Consider the following 24,977-nt stretch of genomic DNA (forward strand, 5'->3'; position numbering starts at 1 on the left):
TGCATTATGACCAAGATGCCTCAGCCAAAAATCCATGCTCCAGTTCAGGCATTCCTGGCCTCCCGACCTCTAGAAGTGGTGGCTGTTGATTTTACAGTGTTGGAGGCAGCTTCAGATGGCCGTGAAAATGTCCTTGTTGTGACCGATGTGTTTACAAAGTTCACACAAGCGTATTCTACCAAAGACCAGAAGGCTGACACGACAGCTAAAGTTTTGCTAAGGGAGTGGTTCATGAAATATGGGATCCCAGAGAGACTGCACTCAGACCAAGGTCGAAATTTCGAGAGTGAAATTATAGCAGAGCTGTGCAAACTCTATGGGGTTATAAAGACACGGACAACTCCCTACAGGCCACAGGGAAACGGTCAGTGTGAAAGATACAATCGCACACTCCATGACTTGTTAAGGATACTCCCACCAGAGAAAAAAAAGCGTTGGCCAGAGCATCTGTCTGAAGTAGTATATGCCTATAATGTCACTCCTCATTCCACCACAGGGTACTCGCCTTATTATTTGCTTTTCGGGGTACAGCCACATCTCCCAGTAGATGCTTTATTAGGGCATGAGTGTGTGTCAGACAGGAAACAGGATTGGTTGTCTGTTCATCAGGAGAGACTCAGACAGGCACACAAGAGAGCCAGAGAGTACTCAGAGCAGAAGGCAGCTGAGAGGATCTCACTGCAAAATGAGAAGGTGTATTGTCCTCCTGTGGACATTGGTCAGTTGGTTTCCCTACGTCACAGACCCCCCGGTAGACATAAGATTCAGGACACATGGACCTCAACAGTCTACAAGGTAGTTGACATCCAGGGTACCACACACACTGTTGAACCTTTTGAGGGAGGTCCAATTAAAAGAGTTCATAGGTCAGAGTTGCGACCTTGTGCAAAACCAGTTCCCAAACCAAGAACTAGAACTAGGTTACAGACCACTACACAGCCTGTAGCTGAGGATGAGCCTGAGTCACCTGAGGCTGATTTTGTTATTGTTGAGGAAGTCATCCCTTGCCGGCTTGTGCAAGTACCTAACCTGCCTCTTGCAGCAGAAAGTGTTAGTTTACATGTGACAGCACCCACAGATGAGAGTGACGGTGAAGGACCTGAGGAAGGTTATTCAGATATGAGAAATTGTGGCACAGAAACAGAATGTGTTAATGATGTGCATCCAGATGTTAGCGACAGTGACTTGCCCATTATTGAAAACAGGGATAGGCCCGCACTAACAGATGATGCTGGTGGAGCAGGACGTAGAACCTATGCACCTAAACCTGCCATTAGGAAAAGCAAGCAGGAAATGGCTGGATCTCATTCAAACCCATTTCATCTGCCAAAGTCAGCCAGTAATGCAGTCTCAGTCAGCACAGACATGGTCTCTAAGGTTTTGACAAGCCTGGGTGCTGCTCTCTTTGAAAAGGCCTTGCAGGGAGTATTTGAGTCAGTTCATGTTTCGTAGTCACCGAGGACGTTGACTATATTTGCAGGGGAGTATGTAGCCGGGTGGTAAATCTGTTAAACATGTTAAATGATTTTCCACTTAAATTTAGTATAGTTTAACTGTTAATATATGTAATTGTTACACTGTCAAGCCATGTAAAATGTCATTTGATGTATTTAAATTGTGAAGCAGATTGTGAGTGTATTTTTATAGTTTTGGTTGTCATTGCATGTTTTGACCAGTAAGTGGCAGTGTTGCGGACTTTTATTGTAACTCCGTGCAAGTCATCCAAGTGCATCTTGGGTACTCTTTCTGCAAGTTATCCAAGTGCATCTTGGGTATTCTTTCTTTTTTTCTTGTGTGAAGCACCTGAAGATTGCGGTGTGACGGTGCTCTGACTCCGCAGTAAGTAGGGGTAAATATCTTGTGAAATATACCTGTAACATTATTCCAAACAATATTGTATGTCGGTAATTTGACAAGATGGTTTGATTTAGACGCTACTGGAGTTGATATTCGGTGATTTTGGGCGCGAGCCGTCGACCACTGTTCGCCATTGCAGGCATGACAAGGTAATGTTGGCGTGCATAAAGCCACACCATGCCATTGTATTTGGGTAGTAAGGGAAATGTAAAGGTTTTATATGCATTTTAATTCTGTTTAAAGGTAACTGACAGAGTGAGAAGTTGCGCGATCTTCAGGAAGTTCCACATGTCTTTGTTAAACCCTGTTTAACATACATAGTCCACTGCCGTATTTTGCACCGTATGTTGTATTTTGTATTTATTATTTTCCGTTTAAAATCTTTTCTGTTAAACTTGCCACATCTGTGAACATTTATGAGCTGTTTGCTCGAAAGACACAGGAATTTATGCACTCAGTAAAACGATCTGCATTCGAAGGTTCAAACAATAAAATTAAAACTACAAGAACCCCGGAAGTAATTGTGTCCTGTGTGGTATCTAAATCCACGGGCTACACATATACATGTTCATTATGAATACAAACGACAGGGTTGATGTCAGGTTACAATCTGTCTTACAGTAAAACAGTAAGTACAGTAACTTACTGTACACATAGGATATGGTCTTCTCCCACGTCGTTGTCGTCCTACTTCGGATTTGTGACTAAGTTAGAAGATAGCTGTCCTCTTCTGTCAAGTTGTTGTAGCGGGAATATCTAAATCTTACCCGAATACAGCAATGCTATTATTTGATTGGCTGTTCGGCAGCTATATTCTTAAATTTGATTGGCTGGTGCGTGGCAGGCCCTTCTCAACGCTATGGGGAATCCACTTGATTCCTACCTGTTCCACTGTTATAAAAATAGCGGCGCAACTTGGTGGGCGTTACCCTGATTCTCTGCGTGAGAAATACAAGGTGTGGCGTGTGAGCGTGTTGAGATGCGTGTGTCTCACGCCCAATGCGTGAGACTTGAGAGCCCTGCAGGTGCATTCACGCGTTGCAGTCTTTCCCTGAAATGTTCAGCAACGCTTCCTGCATGGGGTCATGTGTGAATGGGAGCAGGGATCGATATTCAGGGAAATCTGTACCGCCAATTTCCCACCTCAAGACCGTGCAGCATTTCAGGGGAAATGCCGGTAAGGCTGTGTTGTGAATGAAAGCAATAATAATGCAGGGAAGCGTGCATAAAGGGTTACGTCCATCTGAGGAAAGGTGCTTTCGCGTGGAGCGAGCGAACCAATCACAATACTCCGCTGATGACGTATTTGAATCCACGAATCCGTGTGTCTGGTGTTTAATGAGTCCTAATGGACATCTCTGTAATGACCGACATCATACCGCATTATGATGCGTCATGATGTCTCTGCTTCCCTGAGAGGTCAGCAAGGCCAAGGACATTGTGATTTATTTGAAAACTCAGATGCGTGTTAGCTCACGAAAAAAATACAATTATTGTCTCGCGTTAAATATTAAATACGTTACGAGAACAATGGCGCCCGCCATGTTGCTGGAAATAAGACACACCTTCAGACGCGTTGATCACATGTACATCTGGCCTTGGCCCCTTCTTCTTCGTCTGTTGAGTTGAGCGGTTGGTATCCATAAGTGTTGCATTACCGCCATCTGCTGGACGGCCCCTTGCTCCATCTAGTCCGGCATGTGTGAAAAGGCGCAGGGTGGAACTGTTCCTGAATGTAGCTGCATGTGTGAATAATGTAAATCACTAGCGGTGCCTGAAAGGTTTTCCCAATAATTTACTGGGAACTATGCGTGAAAGGCACTTTACATGGTCTTGCGTTTAGAGATTGGCGGTACAGATTTTCCCGAATCCATCCCTAAACTCCTCCATTCACGCACGACCCCATGCACGAAGTGTTCCTGACCATTTCAGGGAAACTGCGTGTGTGATGCAGTATGGATAGATTGGACTCTCCTTCTAACTTTCAAACATTTCATTCATAGCCACTTACTCTCACTTTAAAATTGTTATTGACAGTCAAAAAAAGAAAAATGGAGGGAAGATGAGTAAGGGGCTAAACTGACTACAAACTATAATCTGTTTAAAAAAATCCATTGGAAAATGCATCTACCAAAATACAGGGCAGGATGTTAGCTTTTAAATACTGCAGAAATAATTACAAAACTAATTCGATGTATCCATATGTGTCCTTGGTATTATTCTCACAAAGGGTAGCTAAAATATTGAGTAGTAAACCGTTGTAATGGCAGCATATAATATGTGGCCAACCGTTTGCATCACAGTAGGCGGACAGAAAAAAAGGGGAGTCTATCAGAATACTCTGCTTCATTTTGTCAGTACCATCTTCAAGCAGGACAAGGCGACTGCTTGCCAAACATGACAGGAAATATAGCAACAACACTACCACTTCAGCTTACTTGTAGAAATCCCATCCCTGTTTCTTCGATTGAGATGCCTCAAAATGGCTGCCTGTGTCTGCCACGCCAATATTAAGAAGGAAATAAAAGTGTCTTATTTCAAATATGTTTGGAAGATGAAGCAAATGAGTAAATTATTCATGCTGAGACTCCAAACTGTGAGCTGCTGGCATAACATGGCATCGATTGTGAATTCCTGTTTCCTTCTCAAAGGAAATAATTTCATGAAGAAGCTTCCTGGGGAGGTTAAATAGCATTAGATGAACCGTGTATGCATATCTGAAAAGAACCGGGAGGATTCATTCAAATGCACTCATCATTAGCGCAAGAACAGGGAAATATTGGGGCATAGGCCATGCAATGCTTAATAAATTATTCAAAAGCTTTGTGCAAGGAAATATATTACTTTGATAAAATGATATTATATGGTTAAATAATCTTGTAAAGGTGATTTTCTAATAACAAATTTACAATGTTTCAGTTTATTTTTATGGAAAAGGCTGCTGCCCCTTTCCTCTGAGGTGTGGTATTATTGTCAACAAGCAACAGAATCCAGGAAGAGACAAAAAGAATCAAAGCCACCAAATACAAAACCGAATTGTATACAGCATCTGCCTGTGACCATACATATCTGCATGTACTCTTATCTTAGATCTGTATGCATCAGCGTTTCAAAAACTGACAGTCTCATCATGGCACCGCTGTGACACATATGATGCAGACTCATAACAGCCTGGTGACGCCATAGGCCTCATTCCCTCATAGCGTCCTTGGTCCTACTTAACTACTCTCATAATCACTACTTAGATACACATAGGCACATACACATCTAAACACACTCACACACACTCTCAAATGAACATTCTTGAGCTATTCGCACACATACACACACACAAACACTTAAAACACTCACAAGGGAAAAAACGCTATTCCATTACACTGATAGGTCTCTCAAGAATGTGATTACTCAGCATTATGATCTCAGCCAAGGTGAAAATACAAGTTACATCAAAATTTGTCCTCAGACACTGCTGCACCAGGGTGTCATCTGCATGCGGGACAAATGGAAAATTTTAGTTTGCCGCATTGCAAGACTCGTTGGGAGCCCTTTTTTTTCTTTTTCTTTTTTTTTTGGTTAGTGGTTAGCTTCATACTGTCATGACCAGTCTGGTGTTGAATCAGAGGTAGCTGCTTTGTTTGACTGGTGATTGGTACAGTGGGATGTCTGTAGACAATTCAATAAATTCAATGATTACTTCGTTGTACGATGTTATTTAGTATTCATGTCTCAGCATTGTCTGAGAGAAGAAAATTTCAGTTGCCATGACAATGTTGCACAATCTGCATATAGAAACCACCCATAGCATGAGGGTGGAGAAATGCTTGCTACTTCACTACCCAAATTTTGCAAATATTCCCCCTAAACCAATGCAACAAGACATCCGCATCCCCTTCAAACAGCTAGCTGCATTTGAACGGACCAGATGATGGGAGAGAGATGTCGCCTAGTGAGGGAGTTTTATGATGTCTTACCTGATACTGTGCTGGTCATGGCTGCTGTAGGTGGAGTGTGAAAGAGGATGCTGCTGGATGGAGAAGAGGAGAGCATGTGAGAAAGCAGGAGGGAGAGGAGGAGAGGACACAGTGCTGGGTGTGTATTTGTGCCCCTGAGTGGTACGGGGCAAAAGCCTGAGCGCATGTCTACGTCAAACAATCGGCAGCCAATGGTGTACATGTGATGGTGAGGGGGAGTACAACATACCCCTGGGAAGGAGAGGGGTGGGGCAAGGGGATGAGTGGGAGTAATGCACCCATATAAACGTAAATAACAACATACGCACGCACGCACGCACACACACACACACAGTCTATTCTCCCTGATATGGAAGCTTAAAAGCTGTCCCTTTTTTTAATTTGGTTTTCAGATAGAGAGATAATAATGGGGGGGGGGTGAAGAGGGCCTGCATCTCTCCTCTGTCTCCTTGGATCAGACTACTGCCTCACCCATCTGCACCTCAAATATAGATTTTTTTTTATAAAAGAAGCTGTGAAAATGGGCTGCAATGCTAGAAATTAATATCTAAATGCACCTGACATAGATGTATGACACATCTTTTGTTTTTCTGATCTAATTATGTAAAGAAATGGACTTAGTTCTATCTTAGGCGAGCTTTCATCTCCGCATCTCGACTCCGTATCCGCATTTCTGTCATGTAACAAAACTGAGAAACTCAAAATATGTCTGAGGTGGAGTCCTACCCAGGAGGAACAATGCTGGGAGAGGAGATAATGTCCTCGGTGAGGAGTTGTCTTTGGAGCTGGGTCTGGGAAGTCTCTCAGAGGCATGCTGACAGTAAGAGGGTCCATAGGGACAGGCAGAGACATTATAAGTCTCGGACTGAGGGGACACGAAATGACTTGAGGATATATCACTTCTTGTAAGTGAGTCAGTGCTATAGATTGGTGTGGTCATGCAGTGAGACTGAGAGCATGTGCCTTTTCTTGGGCATTTTTCCCAACATCCATCTTTAACACCTGGATTCAAAACAAAATACTGTGATGAGGCATATTTTTCTAATCAAATATCAGTTTACACTAGATATATAAAGGACAGCAGTAGTGCATTTCCCTATTGATGTGAAAACTGGGTGTAGTGCTGATTACATTACAAGTCACTCAGGGAATGGCATCGATGCAATGCATTCATGTGAAATGCATTGTGGGACAAATGGTCCAGTGACTCCTGGTGACTGTAATAATTACGTAGCCTGGAAATAAATAAACCAATAAAGGTTGGCCCTGAACAACAGCCATAATTCAGATGCTGCAAATCTGGTATTTTAGTTGTTATATTAAGATGTCATTTTTTGATTTCGAGCAAACCTGTAAAATATGTTTGTTCACCCAATCTTTTTTGATTGACTTAAATTCAACTGAAATATTCTTGCTAAGCAACCTACCTCTCTACACGTTCTGCAGGTTACACTCTGACCTTCATTAGTTCCACAGTCATTCTAATACATTCATCCATTCATTCATTCATTCATCTTCAGCCGCTTCTCCGGGGTCGGGTCATGGTGGCAGCAAACTAAGTAGGGCACTCCAGACGTCCCTCTCCCCAGCAATGCCCTCCAGCTCCTCCTGGGGGATCCCAAGGCGTTCCCAGGCCAGATTGGACATGTAGTCCCTCCAGCGAGTTCTGGGTCTACCCTGGGGTCTCCTCCCAGTTGGCCGTGCCCAGTAAACCTCCAAAGGAAGGCGCCCAGGAGGCATCCTAATCAGATGCCCGAACCACCTCAACTGGCTCCTTTCGACACGAAGGAGCAGCGGCTCTACTCTGAGCTCCTTCTGGATGTCCGAGCTCCTCACCCTATCTCTAAGGCTGAGCCCAGACACCCTATGGAGGAAACTCATTTCAGCCGCTTGTATCCGCAATCTCACCCTTTCGGTCATTACCCAAAGCTCATACATAATTCATTGATAAATAATGGTGGGAACTTTGCCTATTTGGCCATTAGCTAACCATGTATAATGTTTGCAATATAAAAAATTGATGTAGGAACATGATTTTTTTGTTACATAATTTCATGTGGTATTAGTGAGACCTAAGGAATTAATTTCAAACTGACTTTCAAATATATTTAAGTTTCCCATATCGAACATAACACATGTAAAAGAAAACTTCACAAAAAAATCAGTGTATTTTTGTGCATCTCTCCTTTTATATTCATATTTTATTTATATTATCAATATATATCTTTATATTCATATTCTATATCTGATGAATCTTTAAAAATTTGAGGCCCATCTAAAATTGAAATTTTTAATAAACAAGAAAGACTATAATTTTCACATTAAAACGTTTCATTTTTTGCAGACTATATGATGTTGGTATGTACACTGGAAAGTATGGGCTTGAGATTTAATGTGTCATGCATTAGAGTTGTCTGCGGTGATATCCTGTCCAATCAGCATTGAACAGGAAACTCATTAAGGACAGGAACTGCAGTAGCGACTTGTGAGAGAAAATATACTTAATTGCTGATACAACAGATGTGCCCAAATCCTTGCTCCAGCTCATAAATATGGATCGACAAACCCATTTCTTCATCTAACCAGACACAAATGGCTTCAAACCCAGTACCATTTTGAATACATAATTTTGAAATATATTTTTGAAACAAAACTGACCATACGTATGTCTATTCATCTTTCTCAAGAAGAGAGACTAGAATCAAAATCTCAATTATTTATTGACAAGTAAAGATTATGACCAACTTCAGCTGTGTTTATCACCGAGTTGAAGAAAAACCAGGACAAACAGTGTCAAAGATGCAAAGTACTACTGTGAAGATGTGTAGCATAACCTTTCAAATGCAGTACAAAAAATAACCCAGACTGGAATGTATTGGTCTTAATAATAACTGATAATGATAACTCTTTGCACCAGGAAACCTTTCTGGGATTTTTCTTTTTCCACATGAAACTGAAATCTTATCTCAGTGAAAAAATGCTGCTTGGTTCCTAATTGGGGGGGGGGGGGCACGGTGGCACAGTGATTAGCATGGTCATCTCACAGCAAGAAGGTCCTGGGTTCGAGCCCTGGGGTTGTCCAACCTTGAGGGGTCGTCCCAGGTCGTCCTCTGTGTGGAGTTTGCACGTTCTCCCCGTGTCTGCATGGGTTTCCTCCGGGTGTTCCGGTTTCCTCCCACAGTCCAAAGACATGTAGGTCAGCTGAATCGGCCATATTAAATTGTCCCTAGGTGTGAGTGTGTGTGTGTGTGTGTGTGTCGGCCCTGTGATGGCCTGGCGGCCTGTCCAGGGTGTCTCCCCGCCTGCCTCCCAATGACTGCTGGGATAGGCTCCAGCATCCCCGCGACCCTGAGAGCAGGATAAGCGGTTTGGATAATGGATGGATAGATGGATGGTTCCTAATGCAAAATAGTTATTTAATTTGTAATAATCATGAAAATCCCACCTTTGGCTAAGAGGCATAAACTAATAAATAATAATAATAAATTAAACTTAAATAGCACTTTTCTAACACTCAAAGTCACTTTACAATAAACAGGGTGAAACAAGACAACAGACAAATATAACAGACATACAGGGGTGGATGGGAAGGGGGGCTACGAGAGGGAGAAGCGGCAGCCACACACAACACCAGCAGTACTCTCTGACTTAAGACAGATACAAAAGGGGAAGAAAAACAAACATCATAAACCACATAAATCACAGATGAAAGCAAGTCTGAAAAGGTGAGTCCTGATTAATTACTAAAACTAAAACTAAAAACTAGAGAAAACACTTGTTAGTTCCAGACAAACATAAAATTCATCTATTGTGAAAGCCACTGTCCATGTGCACCGACACAGACACCTTGATAGTAGACCAGGGATGGTGGTTACAAGAGGGTGTAAGGACAGGATGCTGTGTTGCTGTAAAGCCCCTTGAGGCAAATTTGTAATTTGTGATATTTGACTATACAAATAAAATTGACTTGACTTGACTTTCACCAAGAAGGGATGACCTAAGAATCATGTGATTAATTTCATATATAACCACTTCCTTCCTGACCTTGCATGTGAAATTGCATAGCTGTGTGAAGAAGTATGGAGATTTTACAGCCAAAATATTGATTTTCAGGTAAATATTTTTTTGGACCAAGTCTATATTTTGATTAGTACTGATACTGTTTAAATTAGAATTATGTAACTTGTATTAGAGAGTAGTCTCTTCAGTAAAATGTGAGGCATCTCATCTATGCTAATTTCAAACCACCATGCTGCTACAGCTAGCTAAACAATGTCTGACAGGGGTGGGGATGGTTGTAGCACCTTTTGAAAATGTGTTACAACTAACCCCGCAATGACAACTAAACACATTTTCTCTATCTTACTCCTTTTTTCAGCATGCCAAGACAGTGGGTGAGAAAACCGATAGGGGTGTGCCTGCACATGTACTAAAATCTGCATCAGATGAGGTGAGGCAGGGAAAGACAGTATGGACCGTTGCCAAAGAATACTCTATCTGCCATGTGACATTGAGCAGATACTGCAAGAAATCACAAAACCTCAGAGAACAAGGATCAAGACAACTGCCCAGTGTGGGCTATCACAGCAGTCAAAAAGTCTTCAATGTGCAGCAAGAGGATATGCTAACTGGTTACTTAACTGAGGCAGCAGACTTGTATCTTGGACTCACTCCACATGAGAAAGGCCTTCTGAGCGCGTTATACCTAAGTAGGAATCGGTTACTAGTGTATGTATCAGTTCTTTATGTGTATGTATTTTTTACTTTCCTTTAGGTTAGGAAGTTTGCATATCAATTTACAGTGGAGTACAACATCAAACACCCCCAGTTATGGGATGAGAACATGGCAGGCCCTGATTGGTTATCAGGCTTCATGAAAAGGCATCCTAACTTGTCCATGAGAAGTGCGAAGGCAACTAGCTGTTAAGTTTCCCGGAGGAAACTGACAGCTGAAGACCCAAATGCATGACTCACTGACAGGGAGGTTCAATAACACTGTTTAATGAACAATAACAGTATTTTACTTGTCACAAGATTCGGAACACAGGTCAGACAGACAAGGCAAACAAAACCCAGCAAGGAGTAAGGTCAGGAAAAACAAAAATGTGATCAAAACTGAGCAAGACACTCGAAAAAACAGGCTGGATCGTTTGACACAGGTTACATAGCATTTACATATACTCCCTTTCCACTGACGTGAACCTAGTCTTAGCTCTGAACTGGTGCTGGGGAGAGGTGGCGTTTGCAAGTGGCTGCCATCTTTTCGTGCTCTGGTACTTTTAGTTGTTTCCATGTTTATTTGTTATGTGTCACGATGCGGATTGCCTACACAAGGGAAGAGCTGCTGAACATTACACTGACAGGACTGCTCTAGAGGCCGGCAACATGGGCGGGACCGCTCTGGAGGCCGGCGATGTAGGTAGGACCACTCTGGGGGCTGGCAATATGGGCAAGACTGCTCAGGAGATCACCCAGAAGGCAGGTAACCAGGAATGCGGCACTTGGGTGGCCAGCCAGAGGACATGAAACTAGGAAGGCAGCGCTTGAGTGGCTGGCCAGAGAGCAGGAAACCAGGAATGCAGAGTCGGGGTGGCTGGGCAGAGCGCAAGCGGATCTGGTCAGAGGGCGCAGGACCGAGGGAACAGGAATTGGGTAAACAGGAAGCTGAGGGTTGGACCTCTGGAGTCATAGGAACCCACAGGAGCTGGGCCACAGGAGACACGGGAAACTGGGCCGCAGGAGACACAGGAAACTGGGCCACTGGAGATACAGGAAGCTGGGCCACTGGAGACACAGAAAGCTGGGCCACTGGAGACACAGAAAGCTGGGCCACTGGAGAAATAGGAAGCTGGGCGACTAGAAATGCTGCAGACTCTGGAGGCGGGGCTGCAGGGGATACAGGAAGTGGGGAGCTGGCCTTCTTGGGAGGGCTGGAACCAGGCAACCTCAAAAGACGACCGTCTGTTCACCTTGGCGGTTTGGCTGTGGGTCAGCGCAGATGGCTGACTGCTGGAGATCTGGCAGGGTGTAAATAAAGACGGCTGACTGCTGGGGGTCAGGCAGGGCATCAGCAGGTGCTGCCTATGACTGGAGGTCTGGTTGGACGTTGGTAGGTACAGCCAATGGCTGGGGGTCTGGCAGGATGTTGGCGGGTGTGGCTGATGGCTTGGAATCAAGCTGGGTGTCGGCAGGGATGGCCGATGACTCGGGACCAGGCTGAGTGTCAGCAAGGGTGGTGTATGGCTTGGGATCAGGCTGGGCATCGGCAAGGGTGGTTGATGCCTCGGGATCAGGCTGTGCATCAGGAGAGATGGCCAATGACACAGGACCAAGCTTGGGCTTGGTGTTGCCAAAGGCGGCAGGCGGCTTGAGAACAGGCCAGGCATCAGCAAGGTCAGCAAATGGCTTGGGAACAGGCTGGGCATTGGCTGGGATGGCCAACGGCTTGGGAACAGGAACAGGCTGGGCGTCGGCAGGGACGGCAGACAGCTTGGGAACAGGTACAGGCTGGGAATTGACAGAGATGGCCAACGACTCAGGTCCAGGAACAGGCTGGGCATCGGCAGAGGCGACATGGCTCAGGAAAGGGCTGGACCTCAGTAGTGGTGCTGGGCAGCGGAGACCTTTTAGCACTCAGCAGCAGCGACTCTGTAGCGCTGAGCAGCAGAGATTTTCGTGGCGCAGGGCTGGGGGCTGGCAAGTGCAGACAGACCGGGCTGTGGAACGGACTGGTCTGGCTAATGCTACGGGGACCTCCCAGGGCCAGGCGGGTTCCCCAAAATGGGTTTGGGGTAGGAACCAGCTCTGGGCAGGCAGACTGCATCCTGCCATGAAGCATGCCTGTCTAGATGATGCTACAAGGGCTTACCAGGGCTAGGCAGATTCCCAGGAACAGGTTTGGGCTAGAAGCGGCTCGGGACAAGTAGACGGAAGTGCCTCCGTTATGGAAGCAAATGGATGGTAAAGGTGTGAAAGGGCTCTTGTATGCACCAGCAGCCTATTCAGACAGGAATCTGAGTCGGCTGTTCATGTTTGGCCAGTTCGTACTGTTACATTTCCTGGAGGAAACTGACAGGAGAGAACCCAAACACACGACTCACAGATGGGGAGGTTCAATAACCCTCAGTTTAATGAACAAAAACAGACTTTTACTTGCCACGAGGTTTTGAATACAGGTCAGATAGATGAGGCAAACAAAATCTGACAAGGAGTACAAAGGTGAGGTCAGGGAAAGCAAAACTAAGATCAAAACACTAGAAAGCAGAATGAGAAAATGACCGAGTGAACTAAACTAGGAGACATTGTAAAATGACTGACTGGACTGAAACGGGAAACATCATGACACTAGCTTGGGGAGAGCTACAAGCTTTAACCATACAAATGTGGAGGCATTTTTCAAGAAGCTTGGGGATGTTATTGAGAGGTATAGCTTTGATGGATGCGATATATGGACTATGGATCAGACTGGTGTTACCAATGTCCAGACAACTGACTGGGTAGTTGCATGCTGTGAATTGAAGTGGATTGGATCAATAACTTCTGCTGAGAGATATGCCTTGGTTTCAATAGAATATGCAGTGCAACTACTGGGAAATTTCATCCCACCCTTTTTGGTTTCCCACGTAACAAGGATTTCTTCTTTTACCTTGGACCACCTGGTAGTGCTGGGAGTGGTAATGGCTCAGGCTGGAGGCAAAATTATTTTTTCTTGTTCCTGGAGCACTTTGCCAAGCATACTAAGTTCAGCCCAGAGAAAAAGGTGTTACTCCTGCTTGACAACCACAGCTCACACATTTCAGTGAAAGCAGTTAACTACTGCAAGGCAAACAGGATCATGCTATTTTCTCTACCCCCACATTGCTCACACAAACTTGAACTGCTAGATCAAAGTGCCTATGGTCAATTGAAGATGTTGAACTCAGCTGGGGATGCCTGGATGAGGATGAATGCCGCCAAGATGATGACCATTTTAAATTTATGACCATTTATGTATCTGGCCTGTTTGTTGTATTATCTGTTGATGTACGTATACTGTACTTCTCATGTTCTTTTATATGTATTATAATCAGGGCGTTCTTGTAAAAGAACATCTGTGATGTATGTGATTTTTGATGTTTGTTTTTCTTTCCCTTTTGTATCTGTCCAAGTCGGAGAGTACTGCTGGCGTCATATGTGGCTGCTGCTTCTCCCTCTCATAGCCCCCCTTCCCATCCACCCCTGTATGTCTGTGTTATGTTTATCTGTCGTCTTGTTTCACCCCGTTTATTGTAAAGCGACTTTGAGTATTAGAAAAGCGCTATATAAGATTGATTTATTATTATTATTAAAAGACAGCTTGCTCTCAATGGCCCTCCCTGTTTAATATAAAGGTTATAGTAATAATAAAACAATAATAATAATAATAATAATGTGCCATGTCTTGTGAGGACAGCTCTGTCCACAGCTGCATCACCCAGCAACATCAGATCTGGTTCAGATCCAAAGACATTTGGTCAATTAACCCAGATGTATTTCAGAAGCATGACTTTGCATCTTCCCAAGTCACTAACCATCCAGAACCAGCTTCAGTGGCTTCTGCAGCTTCCCAGCAACTGCCACCACTGTCTCAGATGTTCTCTGCAGACACAGCAGTCTCCACCCTGCTTCAGACATCCTCTGTGGACACAGATGCCTCCACCCTACCTCAGATATCCTCTGCAATCACTGCAGCCTCAGACATCCTCTGCGGACAAAGCAGCCTCTACCCTGCCTCAGACGTCCTCTGCGGCCTCCTCCTCTTCTCCTGCTGAGTCCTCAACTAAAGTGTTCAGTCCCTCTACTGTAAGACCATTTCCCAAAGCAGGACCAAGAAAGACCACAGGTACCACAAGGAGGAGATAGTCAGACATCTATACAGATACACTGGTTAAGCAAGCCTTGGAGGGAAAAAAAAGAAAGAAAAAAAAGAGGAATAGTAAAAAAGAATGTTTTGACATTCTTTTTACTATTCCTCTTTTCTTCCCCAAAAAAATTGGCTTAAAAAAATCTTTCCAAAAATTGCCTTAAAAAAAGAAAAAGCCTTTTTGAAGGCAATTTTTGGAAAGAGGCAAAACAAACAAAATCATGCAGAGAAAAGGCCAGCCAAAAAAGACCCAAGAAGGACAAGGATTAACATTCGGACACCTCAGATGAAGAAGATTTCTGCTTTGTGTGCATGGTCCTTTGGAAATTCCAAACCCAAAGAAGAGTGGATCAGATGTGTAAATTGCAATTTCTGGATCCATGAAAATGCACCCTTGGCAGACTTGTCACCACTGCGACTGATTAAATGGATAACATGCCTGCAGGCACACGCACACACTTTTTTGTTCACTGCATAGCTGATGTTCTTTAAGAAAGCACTTCTAAAGTTAAAGATCAGCACCACTTCCAGGGCAAATACAAACACAATGACACTGTTCTTCATTTAGCCTAGTACATATGTTTTAGAAGAAAGTTCCTCTAAAGTTTTAAAAGCATCAGCAACAGCTCAATATTGTGGATCACAATCATTCTTAAAGTGATTTAAAAGTCAGTGGCAAATTCATTTTGTTCTTGGTGAATCCCAGGCAGATGCTGAAGTGTTGGCACGTGCACAATAAATACATTTAGATGCATATTTTGTGGTGTGGTCTCAATTTTTAATTCTTGTTTCTTATTTTTACAACTTACCATATGTCGTGTTACAACCCAGTACTGGGGGTTGTAGCAATGGAACTCCTTGTATTTGACATCAGTTAATTAATTCTGTGATATAGTTTTGTAAACATTCGTTTTTGTAGCACTCTTTGTGTCAAAATTTGAGAGCTCTAACACTGCGCGTTATAACAAACAGACAAAAAGTGTTACAACCATCCCCAGTCTCCCTATAAATGATTACTGACAGGTTGCTTTTCTAAAATTCCAGGTTTATTACAATGACGTATTATTTGTCTGTGACAGAGGACATTGCTGTTGAGATTTGACATCACTCCATATATAAAATTTAAGTGAAAATGTTAAATGGTCCACCATAAGTTAGGCCAATTTTTTCATTACGAGAAGTAGACTATGGGTTGTTGGGAGTTGAGGGCGGTCAGCTGTACAACTAGTTACAACGGATGGTTTCACCAGTTAGTCAATATTCATTTTATGCACAGAGAAAAAGAAACAGGTTTGAAAAAAACAAAAAACAAATCGTATTTGTGTAAATCAATGATAGAACTAAAAATAATGTCAGTTTTACACAAAACAGTGACAGGATGAGAAATCGACTTATCAGTAAACCTCAGAAACAGAGGTTTAGTGGCGGGTCAGATAATAAACCATCCCTACACCGAGCAGAAGAGACAACACTGCTTCAAAACTGTATAGTCAATACACATCTCATATGATGTATAATAATACAAATACTCTCACACACAATCTGTAATAAGTCTGTAAACTAAAAACCCAAACTGATGGCTCATATTCACAGCAGTCACTCAAACACAGGGAAAGAGGAGCGCTATTGGGTTTTATACTGCAGGTCTTCATGGAGAGCAAAATGAGTGTTAAGTCCAGGTGTTTCTGAGCAGTTTCTGTAGCTCGCTTCTTAAGTAATATCCTTCTGCCTTGGTGGCCGGTGGATGTTCCTGATCACACATTTCACCATCCACTCAATACCTTCATGAACCCCATCCCTGTGGGAAAATGACTTTTAATTGCACATATCTTTCTTGTGTGCAAGTTAAGACCATACAGTATGGCAAGCCATTTTATCATTTATTCATTGTAAGGCAGTTGTCACTAAAATTTAAACACTACTATTTATTTTTCATACATTAGTCCCTACTCTGTCACTAGCTGCTATTGTAAAGCTACTAGTTGCTAAAATTAGATACTCGTTCTATTAGAACAAGCATTAGTTACTCATTTCCTTGTGACTAGTTACTTTTATCTTTTACTAATAATTCAATAAACACTAGTTCTTCTATGTTAGTTACCAGTATGTAATTGTTTTAGTAAATAAAATAAATGAACACTAGTTCATTTACCAGTAACTAACTTAAAAAGCAATATTCAGTACTCTGATAGTATCTCTTTTAGCAACTAGAAACTTGACAGTGACCATCTTGATGCGTGCTCAGTAATCCAGGTAAGGAAATCCCAGATCTACATGACTTCTTAAATCTCAACTGACGGCAGGTATCCCCACCTTTATAAATATTACAGTTGCATAACGACCCCAACTAACGATCAGTCTCATATGCAAATTGCCGTGACTATTAACTAGAGTTACAATGGTCATGTGTACTATTCACAGAGGATTGGGGAATAGTTGCAATCACAGCATTGTAAGATGGCGACAGATATACTCTTAGACCGTGTCTGTGGGTGAGAAGCCGGATGTGGGTATGTGTCCTGGTCGCTGCACTAGCGCCTCCTCTGGTCGGTTGGGGCGCCTGTTCAGGGGGGAGGGGGAACTGGGGAGAATAGCGTGATCTCCCACATGCTACGTCCCCCTGGTGAAACTCCTCAATGTCAGGTGAAAAGAAGTGGCTGGCGACTCCACATGTATCGGAGGAAACATGACAGTCTGCAGCCCTCCCCGGATCGGCAGAGGGGGTAGAGCAGCGACTGGGACGGCTCAGAAGAGTGGGGTAACTGGCCAAGTACAATCGGGGAGAAAAAGGGGAAAAAAATAAAAAAGCTATTTGTTAATACTGAATAGCAACTAGTAACAATGTAATTGTGACAAGTGAAAATCAGAATAGCAACCAGTCATCGATGAACAGTTACTAGTGACTAAAATATAATGACTAGTAGAATTAGATTAACAACTAGTGCTATTTAAATAGTGACTGGCAGTTAATGAAAAATTGACATTTAATATAGTATGATGCCACATAAGGTTCAGTTCAAAGCAGCTTGGTATTTTCCTAGTAAGAATATGATAGCGATTACTGCCTTTATATTAGGTACTAGTAACTAAAATAGAAGAACTAGTGTTTATTGAATTGTTACTAGTAAAACGGGAGGTGTTGAGTATTGGGCCAGATGTCCTAATTGCCAAAAGGAATGTGAAGCGGTGTGGTGGCCTCTCGCTTCCTGGTGTAGTGATTGCCGCGGGTCCATCAGGACCTTAGCATATGGCCACTCCTACACAAATGTGTCCACAGCAGCACCTTCTCGTGGTACCTCCTGTTTTCACAAAGTCTGCTGCGGGGGCGACCGGGTTCCTTGTGGTATAGCTGAGTGGGTCAATTGGACTCGTTGGCCTTGGTTGGCAACCAATCTAGGAGAAGGACAACTCTAACTTCAAACCTGGGTAGATGAAGCTCGTTAGCCTATCGGGCAGTTCATCTAGAAGAAGGCAAACTCTGAGTTAAAACCTCCGCTGCCTTGCGGGTATACTCGTCTACGGGAAAGACTTCGGGTAGAAACCCTGAGGAAAAATCTGCATCCGTCTCCATTGCCAGTCGTCTCGCTAGCCTTGCCACTGGTAGTAGGTGGTCTCGGACGTGAGAGTGGGGTTGATGATGCACAACTCTTCCTCACTTTAATCATTGCGCAAGTCATCAGTCATCCATCACAGGATGACTAGATGGTTCTTGTCGCTGCGACGGACAAATAACATAAATAACAACTAGTAAAACAGAGAACTGACTAGTCATAATCAAATTAGTAACTAGTGCTTATTCTAATAGAACTAGTATCTAATTTTTAGGAACTAGTATCTAATTTCTAGCAACTAATGACTTTACAATAGCAACTAGTGACAGTCATAAGAGCAACTAGTGTTTAAGAAATAAGTGCTAGGGTCTAATGTTTAGTGACTAGTGCCTTAAAACAAATAAATGATAAACCGCCTGCCATACATAAAGCTTTCATTACAATATGTTACATCCTGCATTGCACCATTTTTCTTTTTTTTTCATTTTTCCCCTTTTCTCCCAATTATACCTGGCCAATTACCCCACTCTTCCGAGGAGTCCCGGTCGCTGCGCCACCCCCTCTGCTGATCCAGGGAGGGCTGCAGACTACCTCATGCCTCCTCCGATAATTGGAGTCGCCAGCCGCTTCTTTTCACCTGACAGTGAGGAGTTTTGCCAGGGGAACATAGTGCGTGAGAGGATCACGCTATTCCCCCCAATTCCCCCTCCCCCCTGAACAGGTGCCCCGACCGACCAGAGGAGGCGCTAGTGCAATGACTAGAACACATACCCACATCCAGCTTCCCACCCGCAGACATAGCCAATTGTGTCTGTAGAGATTACCGAACAAGCTGGAGGTAATACGGGGATTCGAACCGGCAATCCCCATGTCAGTAGGCAATGGAATAGACTGCTACGCTACCTGGATGCCCTCACCACACATCTTTGTTTTAATGGAGAAGTGATAAGTGATAACTAAATTGTTGCAGCTTACACAACAAAGAAAACAACAACAAATCTTTATGGTTAAGCTTAGGTGCTTGCGAAGAGGCCTTGATTACACCACACCTTTAATATTTTGTTTTTTTTAATTTGTGACAGTGGCAATGAGAAGCCACTATGAAGCACACTCATCTGAGTTATTCATTAATGTACCTGCTTTAGCCACAGTTTATCCAGTCAACTTGTAATTAATCTGAAGTACTATTTATGTTCATGCCGGGATCCATGACAGAAAATACAACAAACTTACCCTGTGAGGGCAGTACAAGGCTGCACCAGACAATCTCGCTTTCCGATCTTTGGAGCACAGTCACTAAAAGCTGTTTTGATGTCCGGCACAGACAAACAGTTCTGAGGAGGTAACAGACTTGATTAATGGGTGGAATGATAAGTTGAAGCAACCAATAAGATAAAGACGTGTGATGGGCTCAGTTTAATCAGGGTGAATTTGTAACCAAAAAGTAATTGCAGTATACTGTCGTTTATTCTCATCCAAAATAATAAGAAACCCGCAAAATAAAATTCTTAACAACATTTATTCTTGCACGTTTAACAGCAAGTATGGCATCGACATACTTTATTAATCCTGACACACCTTACCCTGACTGTTGGCCATTAACTGAGTGACAAGTTTCACACACCCTTTAGTAGTTACACTTTTTTCATAAACCAATCAAGTGTGTTTTTATCACAGTGACTGTAATTGCAACAACAAAATGTCAGTTACGCTAACTGTGTAACTATACACATTACATACCTCTACATCCTGCTTGTTTGCCAGTACAAGGAGTGGGACACCTTCTAAAGTCTCGCTGCTAATCATTTTCTCTGGACAGGATGATAAAGGACCTGTCAATCTAACAACTAACAAGTGCAGATGCAACAACACAGCACTCACATAATGTAGGGTAAATGCATAGGATGATACATACCAAATGCCTCCTTCGACTGTGATAGACGCTCCTCATCTGTGGAATCTATTACATAGATAACTCCATGGGACTCAGCATAGTACTTTAAGGATGAAAACAGGAAAACAGGATATTAGATTAAGTACTTAGGCTCAAAGAGAATCAGTGAACTTTGGAGATGATTAAAACATTGCATGAGAAGGGCTGGGTACTGATCTTTTATTAATATGTTGACTTTTGGTAAAAGTACTTATTTATAGTCATCAATAAGTTTAAACTGTCATTTTCTGACAGGAAATCATGAAATGCAACACAAAAAAATTATTGCTATTCAATGTGGAAAGGTTTGAGAATTGTGAGACATCAAAATATTTGAGCCATATAAGCAAGAAAAAAAAAAACTAAGGAGAGTAACCGAAAAATACTAACTGAACCTTTGTCAGTTTGCTATTAAGTCTGGAAAGTCTGTCAAGTAAAAAAAATTTAAGTTAGCTGGTATGGCCAGCAGCCGTACCAACATATACCCTGGCTCTGCCGAATGACAGAAGCTAAGCAGGTATGGGCTTGGCTAGAACTTGGATGGGAGACCTGCGGGGGAAATGACTTGCTACTGGAAGTGGTGTTGGTGGGCCAGTAGGGGGCAATCTTTTCTCTGGTCCTATATAAAAATCCCAATGCCCCACTGCAGTGACAGGGACACTGTGCTGTAGGAGATGCCATCCTTCAGATGAGACGTTAAGCCAAGATCCTGACTCACTGTGGTAATTAAAGATCCGATGGCACTTATCGCAAGGAGTAGGGGGTACCCCAGTGTTTGGCAAAATTCCCAACTGGCTCTCTCCATCTGGCCACCTAATCATCCCCCTGTTTAATTGGTTCAACGATTCCTCCCACTCCACGTCAAGCTGATGTGTGGTCTTGCATCACCCAGGTGGGTGCTGCACATTGGTGGTGGTTGAGGTGATTTCCCTCCTTCACTGTGAAGCCTTTTGGATGTCTAGATAAAGCACTATAAAAATGTAATCTATTATGTAATCCATTACTCATATAAATGTACACATAATTTATGGGGTGACAGTGGCTCAGAAGGTAGAGCAAGTTGTCTGGTAACAGGAGGGTTGCCAGTTGATCTTCGGTTCCTCCTTGCAAAAATGTCAAGGTGTCCTAGAGCAAGACACCTAACCCCTAACTGCTCCCGATGAGCTGGTTGGCGCCTTGCATGGCTGACAACACCATCAGTGTGTGTGTGTGTGTGTGTGTGTGTGTGTGTGTGTGTGTGTGTGTGTGTGTGTGTGTGGGCAACTCACAGGGTGTTGTGATGCGTCTAGTGCAGCAGCGTGTAGTTGGAGGGAAGGTGCATGTGTTCTTCCAACCCACTTGCATCCCTCCTGCCTTTAGCTTGATGCCGCTGGCTAGCCTTTGTGGTGAATAGGGAAGCATCCTAGCGTGAAAGCCTTCCCTTGCCAGTACATAGCCTCTTCTTCACCAAGACTCCTGCCAGGCCTCCCCGTGGCCACACATGGTAACTGGGGTCTTGCGGCCCCAGGCTAACTTGGCAGGGGATCTCGGAGCAGCAGTGGGCCCCACAGATATGGTGTGTAGGCCCACTCTGGTGGACATGCCCTGGTACCTATCAACCACTGCCCCGCTGCCTTGTGGGTGAGTCTGGGAAGACATAAGGCTAAGGGAGCTTACCCCAACAGAAAAGCAAGCTGTGGCGGCATGCTTCGAGGCAGTTTCCGAAAAACTGGATTTCCGGCAGCCTCCTGCAGTTGTGTGGTGGCGGTCGTCTAGGGATCCCCCTTGCCATCGGAACCATCTCCTCTACAGTCAAGTCATGTGGCGTTGGGAGAAGTGCACCCCCCATGCCACTCTAAAAACCATCTCTGCACAGGTATCTTCTTCTGCCCGATGAGATTCAGCACCACCTCAAACAAGCCTCAACATCTTTTGGTCGTCTAAGTAGAAAGGTTTTCCAGAACAGCAACCTCAGTCTCCACACCAAAGTGCTTGTTTACAGAGCAGTATGCATCTCTACACTACTCTATGGATGTGAGGCATGGACCATCTACAGCCACCATCTCAGAAGCCTGGAGGCCTTCCATGTGAAATGTCTCTGGAGGATCTCGGCTTTACTTGGGAGGACAGAGTGCCACACACACAGAGGTGTTGGAGCAGGCAGGCAGCTGCAGCGTGGAGTCTACCCTAAACCACCATCAACTCAGGTGGCTTGGGCATGTTATTTGCATGCCCAGCGAACGACTCCCACGTAAAGTCCTCTACGGCCAACTACGCCTTGGTCAATGCACTGCTGGTGGGCAGAAGAAGACCAAATGAAGACCACACTGAAAAGATGCCAGATCAACCCCTCTTCTTTGGAGGAACTTGCTTCCTGCCGCACCACCTGGTGCTCTCATGTCTCAGAGGGAGTGAAGTATATGGAAAACCAGCGCACACAATATCGTGTAGCAAAGCATGTGAAGAGGCATGCTCGCAAAGCTACCCCTGCCCCCTCCAGCACCACTTTTTTTATTTATTTATAATTTTCCCCTTTTTCTCACAATTTAGTGGCCAATCGCTCCCTATTCTAATTCAAATACCCACCCTCATACTGTATGCGTTCGCCAACTGCATCTCTCCAGCCGGCAGTCTCGAAGGAGATGCCTCGCCACTTTCGCGACAAGGCGAATCCAGGCCGAATCACTGCTTTTTCCGACACACCCAGAGATGCATTCATGTGACGAACACAAGCCGACTCCGCCCCCCTCCTGAAGACAGCATTGCCAATTATTGCTCCTTCATCGAATCCGGCCATAGTCGGATCTGACGAGACCGGGGCGCGAACCCCGGTCCCCAGTGGGCAACTGCATAAACACAAAGCCGATGCTTAGACCGCTACACCACCGCGGACTCCAACACCCCTTTTACATGCCCGGTCTGCAACCGCAACTGTGCATCCAGGATCGGACTATTCAGCCACCAAAGGACTCACAAATAGGAGAAGATGGTCATCATCGGACACGATGGACAACCAGCAAGCAAGCAAGCATGTCTGTGTGTGTGTGTGCATGGGTGAATGTGAGGCATTCATTGATTGTAAAGCACTTTCAGTGGCTGTTGTAGCTAGAAAAGCACTATATAAATGCAATCCATTTACCATTTATAATGATCAGGAATCAGGAACACTTGTTTGTCATTTCATTCCATGCACCTGCGCACATGAAATGAAATGAAATATTGTTACCCCAGCCCACAGCAGTGCAACACAAAAACAAAAACACATATCCAAACTACAAGAACACATATATTCAAACTACAAAAAACTACAAAACACATATATCCAACAGCACAAAAAAAAAAAAATCATTGTCCAAGAGAGTGAATGCCAGGATGACAGTCAGAACTGCCGGTCTGCGTGGGCTAGCAGTTAGCATAGCCTGCCCTGCTAAGAAAATAACCATACTGCGTGCAGAAATCTTATGCTGTTTCTTAGTTAGGAAAACTTCTTGCTTTGTAGGTTAACTGCACGAATATTTGCAAAAAAAACCTTTCAAAAGTATTTATAGTGGCTTTCAGGTGCAAAACAAATGAACAAATTAGAAAACGAATCACAGAGAAAAATGACAAGTCACAAAAAAGAATTAAAGAAAAATTATATTAACATTACATTAATAACATTAATTTAAGTCAAACTAGAAATGATAGGCATATATCAGTACGTGACAATTTTCTTTGACTGAATACTGAATCTGTCAATCAGTGTAAAACAGATGTAGGTCAAGATTACGCTTGTTTCCAACAGAGTGGGCAACTTTAAACAAGTATTTTAGTTTGAGGGGGGTGTCTGGGTAGCGTAGTGGTCTATTTCGTTGCTTACCAACACGGGGATCACCAGTTCAAATCCCCGTGTTACATCCGGCTTGATCGGGCATCCCTACAGACACAATTGGCTGTGTATGCGGTTGGGAAGCCGGATGTGGGTATATGTCATGGTCACTGCACTGGCGCCTCCTCTGGTCGGTTGGGGCGCCTGTTCAGAGGGGAGGGAGAACTGGGGGGAATAGTGTGACCCTCCCACGTGCTACATCCGCCTGGCGAAACTCCTCACTGTCAGGTGAAAAGAAGCGGCTGGCGACACCACATATATTGGAGGAGGCATGTGGTAGTCTGCAGCCCTCCCCAGATCGGCAGAGGGGGTGGAGCAGCGACCGGGATGGCTCAGAAGAGTGGGGTAATTGGCTGGATACAATTGGGGAGAAAAAGGAAGAGGCATGTGGTAGTCTGCAGCCCTCCCCGGATCGGCAGAGGGGGTGGAGCAGCGACTGGGATGGCTCAGAAGAGTGGGGTAATTGGCTGGATACAATTGGGGAGAAAAAGGGACAAAAAAAATCCAAAAAAGAAAAGTATTTTAGTTTGTGGAGACAAGCTGGCAGGTGTCGTCAGTCAACTTCTTCTATGGTAGACATATTTTTCCTCCATTCTGTGGAAACATTTTCAGTGCATTTCCACATCTGAACAGAATTCTTGGCCCTACAGTGTGTATGTGCCTCTGACAAATCTGAAATGTATTTTTAACTGTTTGTTGTGGATTACATCCTTGTAGTATTAACCTCACCATATCGCAACATTTTAGGCACAAATTGTGCTTTTGCTAGAGTACTTGCCACGTTGCGCAATATCCAAATGGTTTCCCATATGGCTGTCTCATAAAACTTTACGCTGGCAACCACAGATTTAGTTCTCAAAACGATGGTTATAAGCTCAATCTGTCAGCTCGAGTCTTTTCATCAAACTTTGAGTTCCGTTGACAGAAAAGGGTCTGT

The 24,977-nt window shown here is 43.9% G+C and overlaps 1 protein-coding gene across 2 annotated transcripts in view; it reads right to left on the minus strand.

The window, feature by feature from the left end:
- The window catches only part of arfrp1 (ADP-ribosylation factor related protein 1), a 52,411-nt gene that overhangs the window by 19,813 nt on the left and 7,621 nt on the right, over nucleotides 1–24,977 (minus strand). The window contains exons 4-7 of one of the 2 annotated variants that reach the window (XM_056273619.1): nucleotides 20,176–20,257; nucleotides 20,001–20,071; nucleotides 19,494–19,594; nucleotides 5,829–5,878 (exon numbers count right to left, since the gene is read on the minus strand). In XM_056273619.1, coding sequence (XP_056129594.1) covers nucleotides 5,829–5,878; nucleotides 19,494–19,594; nucleotides 20,001–20,071; nucleotides 20,176–20,257 — 304 coding nt within the window. Of the gene's footprint in view, nucleotides 1–5,828; nucleotides 5,879–15,480; nucleotides 16,508–19,493; nucleotides 19,595–20,000; nucleotides 20,072–20,175; nucleotides 20,258–24,977 lie in introns of those variants that run through there. The other variant, XM_056273620.1, reaches the window with a different exon arrangement.

Source organism: Lampris incognitus, chromosome 2 (assembly GCF_029633865.1).
Source record: "Lampris incognitus isolate fLamInc1 chromosome 2, fLamInc1.hap2, whole genome shotgun sequence".
NCBI lineage: Eukaryota > Metazoa > Chordata > Actinopteri > Lampriformes > Lampridae > Lampris > Lampris incognitus.